Source organism: Lates calcarifer, linkage group LG5, assembly GCF_001640805.2.
Source record: "Lates calcarifer isolate ASB-BC8 linkage group LG5, TLL_Latcal_v3, whole genome shotgun sequence".
NCBI classification, from domain to species: domain Eukaryota; kingdom Metazoa; phylum Chordata; class Actinopteri; family Centropomidae; genus Lates; species Lates calcarifer.
In genome coordinates, this window is record NC_066837.1 from 18,381,784 (window position 1) to 18,396,023 (window position 14,240).

General features: G+C 41.4%; 1 protein-coding gene across 1 annotated transcript in view; it reads left to right on the forward strand.

The window, feature by feature from the left end:
- LOC108875950 (alpha-1,6-mannosylglycoprotein 6-beta-N-acetylglucosaminyltransferase B) overlaps nt 1-14,240 on the forward strand; it is a 102,303-nt gene that overhangs the window by 49,552 nt on the left and 38,511 nt on the right. Inside the window, exon 8 of the mRNA XM_018665181.2 lies at nt 5,895-6,064. Coding sequence (XP_018520697.1) covers nt 5,895-6,064 — 170 coding nt within the window. The remainder of the gene's footprint in view (nt 1-5,894; nt 6,065-14,240) is intronic.

Consider the following 14,240-nt stretch of genomic DNA (forward strand, 5'->3'; position numbering starts at 1 on the left):
GCCCAGACGGAGAAGAATAAGATGATACAGGAAGGACAAGAGGGAGATGGATAGTAGTGGCGAAGGATACTGTAGAATATGGATTAGGAAAGGACTGATGGAGGGAGGGAGGGGAATTGTGAGGCACAGCTGAGATGAGCAAGCAACAAAGACTGGAGGGCCGGGGTGCCTGTGGATATTGGCAATTTCATTAAAAATTGGTTAGAAATTAATTTAGAGGCTTACTTTTCCAAATGTCATCGAAAGCACTATGTGATTAAAACTTTGGGAGTCTTAGAAACTTTTTTTGCAGCACGTAACCTTTCACAAAACCACATTCTAAGTTTGTCAAGCCTTCCTACCTTCCATTCCATTTCTTCTCCTGCCAGGAGTAGACTCATAATCCTGTCATTGGGAAAATAATGATAAATGAATGAGTTAATGTGAGAAGGCAGATTGAGCACATATTCTGCTTCTTCTCTCCAAAATGTTTCTCTGTGCCCCCATCTCTCGCTAAAATAAGTTAACAAGGGTGGAAATAGTCCTCCGTCACTGTGATTGATGTTCCCCTTTCTAGTAGTGCACTAAGGGGATTTGTTATCCTCTATCATGGTTCCGTGGCTGCTCGAACAGCCTATATGCCTTACAACGTTCTGCTGCTATCTCAACAGCAGATGTCCTGGTGTTTGTAAGAGTTAGCCTTGGCTGTCAAAAGCTGTTTATCACAATAATTAGAAACAGAAGTAAAAAAAAAAAAAAAAAAAACGTGTGTGTGTGTGTGCTTGACTCCTAATTGGATATCACTCCAATAAAAGCCAATGGCAGAATCTCATACATTTAACTTGAGAAATAAATCTCTGACTGTTCTAGTCAAAATTACCAATTTTGACTGTTACCTTCCTCCCTCACAGGAGGATTCATTTAAACTTTAAAATAAGCACTCACTTCAACATTGAGAAGGGGAACACTGTTTGATTTTAATTAACTCTGACCTCGGAAAAAGCTGTCTGATGTGAATTGACTATGGCCCTGTACTCGCCTAACCTTTGCCTTTGACAAACTTAAGCATTCTGCTTGAGTGCGCAGTCTTTACAATTCCAACGGGACTCTGTTGATTCAGTTCTGTTTCCTTGTTTAGCTTTCTCTTTGATTGTAAGCGGAGTAGATGTTTACTCAGAAAACGAATAAATTAGCAGAGCATGGAGGCAAGTATGTAGGGAGGAAGGATCGAGAGGGAGAGGAAAATTAGAGAAAAAGAAGATTCTTTTTAACTGTCAGAGGCAGACACAAGGACAGAAAATGGGGAGGTGTGTGTCTGTGTTGTTGTGTGTGTGCGTGTGTGAGTGCACGCAACTTGAGAAATGTAATTCTGAAGGAGGTGAGGAGCAGAAGAGATTTTCTACAGTCAAATATATTTGAGAGACAGACGTTTGAGAGATTTTGCAGCTGCAGTGTGTGATGAAGAAGATGAAGTCTGTGTAAAATATTCTCAGAAATCTCTTTTATTTTGTGACTAATCTGCTAATTTCTACAGTGCTTGTGAAGTTCAGAAAGAATACAATCAACCTTTTGTTGCACTTCACTTTCAAAGCAGGTATACATTTGAGAGAACTCATCTTCTTTTATTTCCAGTGTTGTTATCAAACTTAATCAAAAGCCTGGGTCAAACAGCTCATCCATTACAACCTAGCTGATGGAACATTTAGTGTATAAATATAATTTAAAACAAATTCCTGTTGCCTTTTGTCAGCATATCAAATGAGACATATTCAGCTAAAGTACAGACTCAAAGACACTAACCTTATCCTGTTAACCCGTGACAGCACATCCAAAGCCTGTCTGGTTTTAGTTTAAATGTCTCTGCAAGTGACTTTGTGTGCATCTGTGCCTACTTGGTGTGCACTGAGCATGCACATTTAGTGTGTTTGTCAGCATATGCCAAACTGTTCATTTCCCTTCTCCTTGTGTCTGCCCTCTTGGGAGGTAATTGACCTCTGACTGATGAAGTGCAGACAGTGGAGGAGACTAATGGGATATAGAAGGTGAAGTGAGGGGTGTAGGGCAGAGGGTGGAGGTAAGAAAAAGTAAAAGTGAGAAGGAAAGAGGAGGGGGAGGAAGCAGGTTGGAGGAATATGACAACAAGGGAAGGAGGAAAGACGTGAGGAGAAAGAAAGAGGGGAAAGTAGTCTGTAGAGGTGGATGAGGGAGAAGGTGAAATTAAGGGTAGAGTTGTGATGGCTGGCAGTGCCAGCTTGCATCGCCACCCGTGGCCTTCCATCGGACAGCTGCGACCTTCAGAAGGGCCACGGTGCATGCGCGAACAGGGTCACTCACGCACACACACATGCATTCATGCAAAACCACGTGCTTAGAGATGCTGACACAAGCATTAGCATTCTTCTGTCGTTAGCCTGTTAGTGATGAGTGGAGCAGAGCAGAGCAATGGAGTGGTACCACAGCCTTGAGAGCCACTTCTACTCTCCCTGCTCTCACATGTACGCACCAAGGACTTTCCAAGGATTTCTACTCAGACACACACTCACATTACATAAAACATTTCTAACATCAGCACATGAAAGATCTCCTTTTCCACAGCTTATCCCAGTCGTATAGTCACGAAACAACATTCAGAACAGGAAAAGATGTTTTGTGGCACATGAACACATGCGCAAGCAGACGGGGCGTTGTTAAGGTGAGCGAGAGATTTGAGCATGAGCGCACTGTTATCGCACCTCTCTGTCTGTCTCAGTGGGTTTGGCAGGTCTTTGTGTTCAATCCCCAGGGGACATTAACAGTAGAGAACAGCTTTAGATCCCATTGAGAATCCCCAGAGCTCACGGCGAGTGTGCGGGCATCCACACTGAGCACACACATCCACAAACACTGACTGGATTTCATTGATGTATGTCAGTGTGGGAAAAATAAAATACACGCAAACAAATAAAAGCAAATGAAATTACAAAGTCTATCAGCACACACACAAACATCGCCAAACACACACATGGGTGTTTGACTGCAATTCATTGATGTATGTCAGTGTGAAAAAATAAATATATATGTATATATATATATATACACACACACACACACACACACGGAGTACCAAAAGTCCACTACATAAAAAGCTCCACACTCTGACACATCATCAGTTTCCCGAGGGAGGCCGCTGGCCGTGATGGAGGAGTTTATGAGGAAGTACAGCTTTAGCTTCAGAGTTACTCCCTCTGTTGTTCACTTCCCATTGTGTGGTTTTTCCACTCATTCATTTTCAAAGCGGGCGCATGAGCAAGTATGCGAGATCGTGTTGGCGGTGAGAGTATGTACCAGTAATCCTCACACGGTGTGAACCACCCACACTAGTTTCTCTTTCCACTCCGCTCAAGCTATTGATTCCCACTCTGAGATATAAAAGGTTACTTCTCCAGCGTTGTTCTGATATGTTTCATTGAACTCCACTCTAATTTTGTTCCCATATGGCAGGGTTAACATTAGCAAACTGAGATAAATACTGCCTATTAGGGAGAGAGTGAAATCCCTCCTCAGCAGTTTAGATCATGGGTGCAAGTTGCCAGGTTTTGCAAAGCACCCTTACGTCTCTCCCTATTAACTTTGCATTTGTGTGTGGATGCCAGTTTTCTAAAATCCAATCCACAGTTGTTCAGCTCTGCTGCCACTCTGTGATATTTCTCATATTTATTTAGCAGTGTTACTGTGCCGCTGCCAGTATGTGAAATCCGGCTCCTTCTGTCTCTTCTTTTGTGTGATTGCCAGTGTTTGTGTGATACACCCTTGCCACCACCACCACCAAGTCAAGAGAGTGGATGGTATTGGTCCCACGAATTCTCACTCTTGCCATCTGCCACCCAAACTGTAATTAAATTTCACTTATCTTTTTTTATGAAGCAGAAGTTAATAGAGCAGGCTTATTAAATCAGGGGATTTTTCACGCCAGCTGGAGTCTCAGTGGAGCTTGACTCCGCTGCGTACACACCATTGTCCAACATTTTACACACATTTTGTACATGTTAACTATGGGGCATCAGTGGAACGACTTTAGTCTTCATCCTGTATGTGTTGAGCTATAAAACAAAACCTCTCAACAACAGCATGTATATAAATTTAACTATATTAAATACTTGGCCACGCAGGTTACTGCTATTTTCTCTCTGTTTCTGTCATTCCAGGACTATGAATATTCCAGGATTATGAAATATGTGACATGTAGGAGCAGTGTATGTTTTTGTGTGCAGTTTGTCTGCATTGGCTCCTACAGTAAACATTACTGCATGATGGATAATGTGACATGGTGGAGAAGGGAAGAAAGTAATAAGAGAGTGCACTGCAGCACACTTGTAAAAGGCTCTCGGAAGCTTTTCATCATTACCTCCACAGCTGCGAAGGCACAGACACAGGATGCCCATACTAGCAGAGAGAGGGAGACGAGGCAAGCGATTGCCATCAAAACTTTCTGGCCAAGTCCACACAGTTGGCCCCTAAGCTCATTATGCATGTTGCATGGTGAAAGTTGCAGGCTCCATTTGCCAGCAAAAGCAGCGGGAGGTGTTCATGCTGTGTTAGCTAATCAGGATTACTCAGCAGAGCAACGTTTGGACATGGCTGTGTCTAATCCGCTGTGAAAAGCAACGTGTTGCTCATTTCTCGGTGGGTTGCACGAATTATGCAGTTGCTAGGTGCACATGCATGACAGGACTGTAGCCTGTAAATGCAAAGTTGTACAATAGTGCAACATATTAACTGTGATAATTCCTTCAAGTGTTATACGATGTTTTAAAACAAAACATTTTCCCGTCAAGTTCCAAGGAATTATTTACAGCAGTTATCTGTATAGACATACGGTGCATATGAGATGAGCTGTACAGTCCATAATGATGGATTTCTATGTGTGCATGCTATTCCATTTGTGCATGAGGGGATAATTCATTGAGGATTTCAAAGAATTACTTTTCAGTTTCCATAATTTCCTTTTGGAAGAGTCTGAAATTCTAATGATTCTAATCCTCAAACTCATTAAAACAGTTTGAACTGCAGAGGCTTAACTTTCAAGGAGCTTAACTTTACTCAGAACGCATAAATATAGTATATAAATAATATAATATGAATCAGATTAAATTAACTTTAATATACACATTACACATTATGAGCATCATCAAGACATGTCACTTGTAAAGTATGTAAATGTAATAGATGCACATTGGGGTACATGCTGAGGAATGACTAGATATTTTCAGGCTTTTATCTACAGTAACAGGGAATATACACTTTTGAAACTGAGTTACTGCTATTTTGGGTATTTTAACAAGCTAATTGCTGAGATTTGCGAATTCTGCAACACAGCAACAAGCACAGGCAATTAGACAATCATACAACTTTTAAATAAAAACCTCCAAGTTACCAAAACTTGGGGTTTTGTTAAGGTAACAGTAAAAGTTTATAGGCCTCCATCTTGGTTCAGTCTTAGTTGTATGTGCACACTTGTGCTGCGCAATGAGCGGATGATTAGTGACATTTTAGGTAGCACTCACTTTAGATACTAATCAGCCAGTGATTTAGCTAATCTGGCTAAAGTGTTGGTTTGTTGCTTTTCATGGTTTTGCCACATTGGACTTGGACACGCTGTTCTGTGATCTCATGATCATGATTCCCAGATCTCAGCAATCATTTTAGTGAGCAAAATATTTTCTATAACTGGTAAAAATGATGGCCAAAACTATAATATTATGGCTCAAATTGGACTAAACCACAATTATCCTTTAAGTTTACTCAAGCTTCTGCACTAGTAGAATATTTACTTTACAAAAATTATCTTTTTTACAGTCCAAACAGATCTCATGTGGAGCTTCTCCACAGACTTTTATATCAACGCTCTGCCACAATATGTCTTTGTCTTTCTTCAGATCCTGGTCCATGTAGGCTTCCTAACAGAGGAGTCTGGAGATGTTTTCAGCCCCAAGGTGCTAAAGGGGGGTCCACTGGGAGAGATGGTCCAGTGGGCTGACATCCTCACCGCCCTTCATGTTCTGGGCCACAACCTCAAGATCTCCATGTCTGTCAAGGAGCTGCAAGGGTGAGTTACTAAAGTGCTAAATGTACTAAAAACTAGGGCTGATGTAGTGTAGTGCCTGACTTATTTGTGAGTGGTTTTTCTCATTTATCAAATCAACCCCTGTGGTCATTGATCCCAAGGTGTCTTCTTGCAGCAAACCAGTCTTTGTTTCTCTGCAGACAGGATGATATGGTGAATGTAACTTGCTTTAGTAAAGGCTACAAACATCAGCACTGCCAAGAATGTGGAAGTAGGAGAAAAGATTAAAATTGATGATCAAGGACCAGATTAAACCTCAGTTTGAAATGGTATTAAGAGGGGCCAGTCAGTGACATTTCTCCAGTTGACCAATTACACTATGTCAATATAGGGATTATTCAGGTAAGGAAACATGTTTGCTTTGAAAAGAGATTTGAAAAGACATTGATTAGCAGGGTCAAGGCTATAAGTAAACACTTTGATTACTAGAACCAAAGTGTGGAACCTCTCAAACATCTCCATGTTTTATTTACTGTATAAATTACTTTCATCAATGTCACCCAGCCACAGTTGTATTTAGGAGGGGTACAAAATGTCTGCTGCAAAATAACCCCTAATGACAGCTGTGACAACAAACCAGTGGCCTTTTACAATCCTCTCATTATCACTGTGCTCTTGTACTCCCACATATTCTATTCAAAATGTATAAGAGAGTGCTGTGCTCTAATTAAACCCCACTCCCTCTTAACCTAAAGATAAGGCATTAAGGCCCTAAGGTCCTGTTGATATATTTGTCGCTGCATTGATCCCATATTGACGCACTCCACAGCTTCCTGTCAGTGTGACTGCGTTGGTGTGTCTTTTTATCCCCTGTGTCAGCACGCTTACATGTTTCTGCTGACGGATACAGCTGTAGAGCCAACACACAAACACATACACACACACAAACACACACACACACACAGAGACGGGTGGATGGATGTAAATCCATCGTGTTGGGAAAGATCCCTCAGGCTTGTTCTGTCCAGGCTATGCAATATCCACTTCATGGTCGAGACTGAATAAATCACACAGGCTGTCAGGCCGAAGATGGATGGCTAATGTTGAACAGCAGAATTATGAATAGGTATGAGTGTGAGAAGACAGCTGAATCATACTGTAGACAGGCAACGTCTTTGTTCAGTCTTGATTGGGCCAATAGTCTTTGTCTTTCTGCCATCACTGATCACTGCAATGACACAGGTATAGCATATAGATCAATATAATGATGTCTACAGAGACCCCGCTGTACTCTGCATTTCACACTAAGCATTGCTTGGGACAACTCTCACAAATCATAAAAGAAGTATTGTATTGACTCCCAGCCTTTGGCAGTCATTTTGTAGACATATAACACCTCTGCAGGGAGCAGGAGAGAGTGGGAAAATCTTGAGGAATTGTACACTTAAAAAATGAGTTTAGAGATAGCAGGGCCATGCGCAAGGCTGAGTTCAGTTGTCAAATTTGAAATGGATGGCAGAATCATTTTTACTTTGTGCGTGTCACTGTAGCGTCTTGGGACCCACACTTTAAAATTGGTCTTTCTCACAACCCTGTGATGCTTTTTGGCGACTGTGCAGCATAATCTAACATACCAGCATGAGGAATTATTTTGTCCACTTTGCCCACATGGAATGGCTTTGGAAGGGAAAAAATAGCTTTTAGCTCTGGATTACTTGGGGAAACAGTCTAATCTTTCTTCAAACTGCATTTGGATCCTGACTCAGTCCTTTTAAAAACACTGGTGTGAGAAATAGCACATCAACTTTGCCTCCTGATGTCAATCTTTCCGCATGGTTTACTGCAGGAAAGTGGAACAGAGAAAGTTTATGCAGTGCGTCCACTCATTTTTTTGTTGATGTGTCCACTTTTTTTGTTTTCACACCTTTTATTTCCTTTGGTCCCTAGACAAAAAAAGTAGAACTGCAAAGGGTCCATTCAGTTAAACCATGAATAACAAAATCATTCGTCAAACAGGTGCCACTTAAAGAAGGATACCCTGTTTTTAGTCCTGTCACGCTATGTATTTTGAATGCATATTCAGTCACCCTATTTCCTGCCTCACCACTAAGCCACAGCTACACAGTTATTTGTGTTCTAAAAAGCACAAGTGCTGAAATACACCAGGGATTTTTACCAAAGGATTGTGCTCTCACATATTGGCGTTGTGTGTATTTCACACCATATCATGCAAATTCAATAATCACCATTTGCCAGTAAACAGACAGGAAAAGAAGTAGACTTAGTGATTACTTTGCATTCTACATAACATTCTGAATGTCTCACAGTCAGCAACATTTCACGCAAAGTATCCCTCAGATGCAAATTGACAAACGCATTTTTCAAATTTTATGTCATGCAGTATTTCCAAGCAGATGTCTCATGTTGATCTCATTGTTCCTGATGCTGATTTATTGTGGAATCAAGTAAAAGTTTTGTCTGCCGGTGTGATGGGAGTAAAGAGGCATACTGACAGATAAACAGTGTCCTATTTCATTGTTTTGGGTGTATAATTCCTTAAAAATTTCAAAGCTCCTGACTCTCTTAGATTCAGATTCCTTTCTCTCCCACTTGATTTTTTTTATTTGTTCCTCAGTCAGCACTCCTGTGTAGTTTCAAAGTAGTTTCTTTCTCTAACTGTTTTCTCTCACTTGTTCCCATTACTGTTCATTTCTCTAGATATACTATACTTACTCCCTTTGTTTCTGTCTCCAACAATGTTCAAAAAGACAGGTGGGACAGACAGGTGGAAAGATGAGCAAAACCAGACATGTTGCCAGACACAGAGATAAAAATACAGGCAAATGGTCTGACAATCTGGACAGGCAGGCCCGACCGAGACAAATGGAAAACCAGGCAGACAGACAACAATTGCCCCAAAGAGGCTGCTTAGTGGAAGTTGCATCCAAACACAGATTTGGAAACAGCTTCACTTTCCTTTGGGCAACACTGACCAGCCTTGGAACAAAACTGAACAAAAAGTGCTGAGGGTCCATCCACCTCCATAATGGTGTGTGTGTGTGTGGTGTGTGTGGTGTGTGGTGTGGTGTGTGTGTGTGTGTGTACACATAGTCTGTGATGCATTGGTCTCATGGCCACAACTGAGAGTTGTGATTGGCGAGGAGGAAGCAGAGGGTAGCTGTAATTGGCCACTGAGGGGCTGATTATGGCCACAGTTGTGTTACTGTATATAACATACACCCTGGTTTGTAGTTTCCAGTCAAAACTGTGGTCAGGTGGCTGGACATTATTCACTGGCGATGCATGAACTGAGCACATAGAGACTCTCAAATGGACTGTTGTCTATATACAGTGGATGAGAGTGAAAATAAACCTGAGCATATAGACAAAAATAACTTCTACTGATACAACTTGGGATACAATAAACTTATATCTGTATAAACTGAATGAAACAGTTCTAAGGTTAGTGATGAAAAGCTCTGTAGATCTCTGTTTTTGTTGTGCTCTTTCTCTGTTAATGTGATCATGTTGTCTTGTGGCCTGCAGGAGGCAGGGAATCATGCACATATAATCTACTTTCTTCTATGACAAACTAGAGACATATCTCACTCTCAAGGCTGTCACTGTGCAGTTGGATGGACTCATGAGAAAATGTGTTAGCCTATAGGGGAGAAAAGGGGAGGAAAAGGAAGTACAGCAAAGTGCTGAGTTGGCATCTGTGGAGTTGGGGCAGGAGTGTTGTTATTCAAATATGCAAATAATGGTTCTTTGAAATAGATTTTTTTGAAGGCTCACTGATGAATGCCATCTCTTTATTTTGAATTTTGGACTCCCCTTCATTTATGCACAAAGCAGAAAATTTCCCTTGCACCACTTACTCGCCCTCACACAACAGCCCACAGACATGAGTTGATTGAATACGGATTTTTGCATCTCTTCGTCTCTGCTGAGTGTGCACTCCTCACAATGTGGGCTAACTGAGCAGCTTGACAAGCTGAATTTGGTGCCAATTAGATTGGAAAGGCACCTGAGATGTATTAGTATGAGAGGGAAAAAAGACAGGGCCCCGTCTGCACTATGTTACTAACTGGAGGGTCTAGATCACTGAGAGCTGCATCTGTCATTGTGAAGGTGGATGGCCAACACCTTTGTGTCCGATCATGTCACTGCTGTAGAGACATATAGAAAGTTCAAGGCTGTTTATTTTAATGCTGATTAGTTAATTATGTCTTGCCTAACCTATGTTTGTTTTGTTTTACATACTGGTTTAACTCAGTTAGGCTTAGATTACAGTTTTAAGCAATATTTTAGGCAATAAATATGAAAAGATTTGAGCATCAATGTGTTTCAATAGTTTTTTCCATAGCCTTTATATTCCTTAAAGTCTTCCTTAAACTATATTTTCTATGTGGTCTTTGTCCAACAGTAATTACCAATTTAAAACCCAAACAACAGCAATACTATCTACCATCAGCTATCACTGAAGGCAAAAAGATTTCACAATCTCATCCCAACTGCAGGTAATGTCTCAGTTGCCATGGAGATCTGACTCAGGGCTAGTTGGGGTTAGAGGTGGAGAGACACAGATTAACAGCCAATCCGCAGCTCCAGTACAGTAAAAGAGAGAGTAGGAAGTAGGGAATCTACAAGCATAGAGTCTCTTTTGTCCTTGAGATGTGCCGATAATTGGTTAGTGCACTTGGAGAGATGCAAGGCCTACAGCATTCATTCAAACCTTCCTCTCAAATGTGTAAGGTTTTCTTTAATTCTCAGGCTCTTTTGCTGTCGCTTTTTACTACTACAAACAAAAACACTAAATAATGACTTACATCATTTCAGACACAGCTCATGCATATGCCTTTTTGAACTTGCCTTTTTCTCTTTTCCATTAATTTGCCTCAAAGTCCATGAGCTTATTTATACCTGAATTTGTCATGGTGCTCTGGTGATCAGAGAACAGAGCTGCATAAAACCTACAACTCAGGGCAGGAGGGGGATAACCATATTAGCGAAGTACCCTTTTAAAGAGGATACTTTATATGATGCATCTAAGATTTTTTTTTTTTTTTTTTTTTTTTTTTTGGGGACCACCCAGGTTCTAATATAAGTGTATCAAATGCCCCTCAATTTCCATGGTTCAGATCACTGGGGCACTTGATGGGTATTCAAGTTCCTTTTTGGTTGGTAACCACATCCTTATCCTGTGCACAGTAGAGGTGTCCCTTTGTCATTCCGCCCCTGCCCTGAAGAGTCTTTAAATGCCATTGGCTGCTGTTGTTAGTTAATGCTGCTGTTATGATTTAATGTTAGTGTTGGCTATTAATTCTGCTGCTATGATTTAATGCTGCTGATGTGAGTTTATGTGGCTGCTATGAAGAAATGCTGCTTTGGTGACTTAATGCTACTGTTTTCTAGTCATTTGTGTTTCTTCATAACTTTCTCTCAAGCTGCTGAGTCAGGCATTCCTGGGCCACAAGGAGACAAGATAACACTTCAGTTCCCAGTTGTGGCTGAGATCAGGTTTTATACCACTCTTAATAACAGTTAACAGTTGCTGTAAAGGCCATCTGCTCACAAATCTTTTGCACTTTAACTTTCATCTGTACCATAAAACTTCTTTTAAGTTGTTTTTTTTCTTTTTTATGCCTCTGTACATTGCCACCTACATTCCCTGTGATTCTACTTCTGCTTCCACGGTGGTGTTGCTCACCCTCCTGCTTGCCCTCTCCTTTTGTCAGTCAAACTACTGAGGCCAAACCTTCACATAACAAGCAAATCTCAATCAGCATCAGTCTATCTTTCTCAGAGTTAAATCCTCTGGTTGCTTTAAGCTCTCTCTCACAGTAAGGGTAAGTGAGTGAACGGGCTGGTGTTTTTTATCTAGTGCAATGATTTTGACACTGTGCCCTCATACTAAACTGACATATCTGGGGTTTTTATTCTGTTTTTTTCCCCACTTCTTTTCTACATTATACATGTGCACATTGTAGCATGCCCATAAATCTCAGTCCTGTGTTCAAAGGTCAGGGAAATTTGGCTTTTGAATTGTTAAGACAGGCAGCAGTATTCAAAGCCTACAGAGCCTCTGGTGTCTAACTATAAAGCAGGGCAACCGTAAGCATTACCTTTGGGCCTTCAGCTGCTTCGGTAGAGCTGGTGTGTGTATGTGTGTGCTTAATCTACCTATTTGGTCTGTGTGTAAGCACATGTGCTTGTAAATCTGTGTGTGTGTATATATACATACTACTACAGCAGTGGCAGCGTGCTGTAAAAGCACTAATGCTAGTTTGCATCATAAGCTCATTGCTATAAGTCTAGCTCTTTGACCCAGTGATGGCTTGCATAACCCAAGAGATTAATGCAAAAAGAACTATCTACTGGAGGTTACGTAATGCTGTATAAAATTGGATTGGTCCTCAGATTCTCTCAGTTGCACACTTGTTTTTCCTCTTTCCTCTATTTTTCTCTCTGCCTTCTGAGTGCTTTAGTTTGACCATAGCTACATGTCAGCTCTCTCTGTGGACACTTCACCTTCTTTTAATCTGTTCTGTTTTCTAATAGTGACTCCAGTTGCTTTTGGTCACTATTTCATCTCTTGCTTTCATCCATTTCTCAGCATCAGTGAACTAAATGTGTTCAGACCTTGTGAAATGATTTGTGTGTCTGTAACTGCCAGGTCGAGGACATTGTAGTTACAGCAGAATAACTGCATGGTTGTGGGAGTTGCTCTTTTTTTTTTACTGGTGTTCACTACTTCTTCCTTTGTTTTGTTATGAGGTGTTTGTTTTCCTGTAAAGTCCATCAAAGTCTCACTCTATGTATCTCTGTGCCTCATAAACCCTCCCTTTTTTCCCTCTCTCTCTCTCTCCTTCTCCCATTGTCTCCCCATGTCTTGTCTCCCTCCGTCACCCACCATCAACCTGACTCCCTCACCTTCCACCATCATTAAAGTGAAGCCTGTAGAGATACTGGAGTCGGTGACCTGAGTTCACCTCTCTCTCTCCCACCGGCTGGCTACAAGCCGCCATATTATACCCACCTCAGGCGGATGAGAGCGCACCCTCCTGCACACATATCCTCTTTAAAACCCCAATCATGCTCTACTTGCCTCTCCCTTGCAATTAGGCTGTTCTCACTTTCCTGACATCCGTGCTTTCTCGTATATTTTTCATAACTTTAATACCTCTCTGTTCTTTCTGACTTTGTTATGCAGGTGAGCAACTATGCAGGGTTTAGGGGGAAACAACTTGTAAAGCAGCTGACTTGAAACATGATTATACACTTGGCTGTAAAAGTGGGTGGAGAAGCGTCCCCTATTAAAAATATCCAAACTTTGAGTTATGTAGGGAGTGTGTATCCCTTCTCTTTATTCCAGAAGACGTGCTGAGGTGTTTGAAACTACCTAAAGAGTCTGGAGCGGTAGCTCCCTCTTTAAGGCAAAACTGTAGCACATTAACATTAATCTGTTGTGGGAGATGTTTGTGTGTGTGTGTGTGTGTGTGTGTGCGTGTGTTGGTATGTGGGAAGGAGTGTCAGCATGTCTTTTTGTTAAAAACTAGAGCGTGCAAATGAGTAGTATGCTCAGTCTGCATCATTTCTGCTTAAAGTGTGTGAGTTAGCAGAAACAAACCGCAAGCATCCTCCACTCCTCTCTTCTCCTTCTCTCTTGCCTTGTGTCTCCTCACCTTTGTTTCTCTTTCTGTTTCTATATGTCTGGCTCCCTTTCTCTTTGTCTCTCTGTTTCGTTCTCCCCCTCCCTACAGTTTGTTCCCCCTCTAAGCTCAAATCAATGTGCTTGTTAGCAACTTTCCAGATTTTTACAGCATTTCATCACCCCTACCCTTACTTCTAACCCCTTACAGACACACACGCGCGTACACCACAGCAGAGCGCACATTTTGTAATGACTTCCCTTATTCCTTGTCTCAGATTTGAAGAACTGAGGGGAGAAACAGTTGTGGCCCATGGGTGACTGTGTCTTTTGTTACTGGTGTTGGCTTTGACTCACATCTCTGCGTGTCTTTACCTCTAATTGGTCTGCATGACACAACTGGGACTCTGAAATACAAATAGGACAGGCTTCTGCTTATGCTTCTTTAGCTGATTTAGCACAATCTTCTGTGTACTGTTGTGACTGTATCTGTATATGCAGGTACATTTAGTCTCGTAACTACTAACTGAGTTTGCAGACTGTAAACATGAGGACAGTTTTATAACA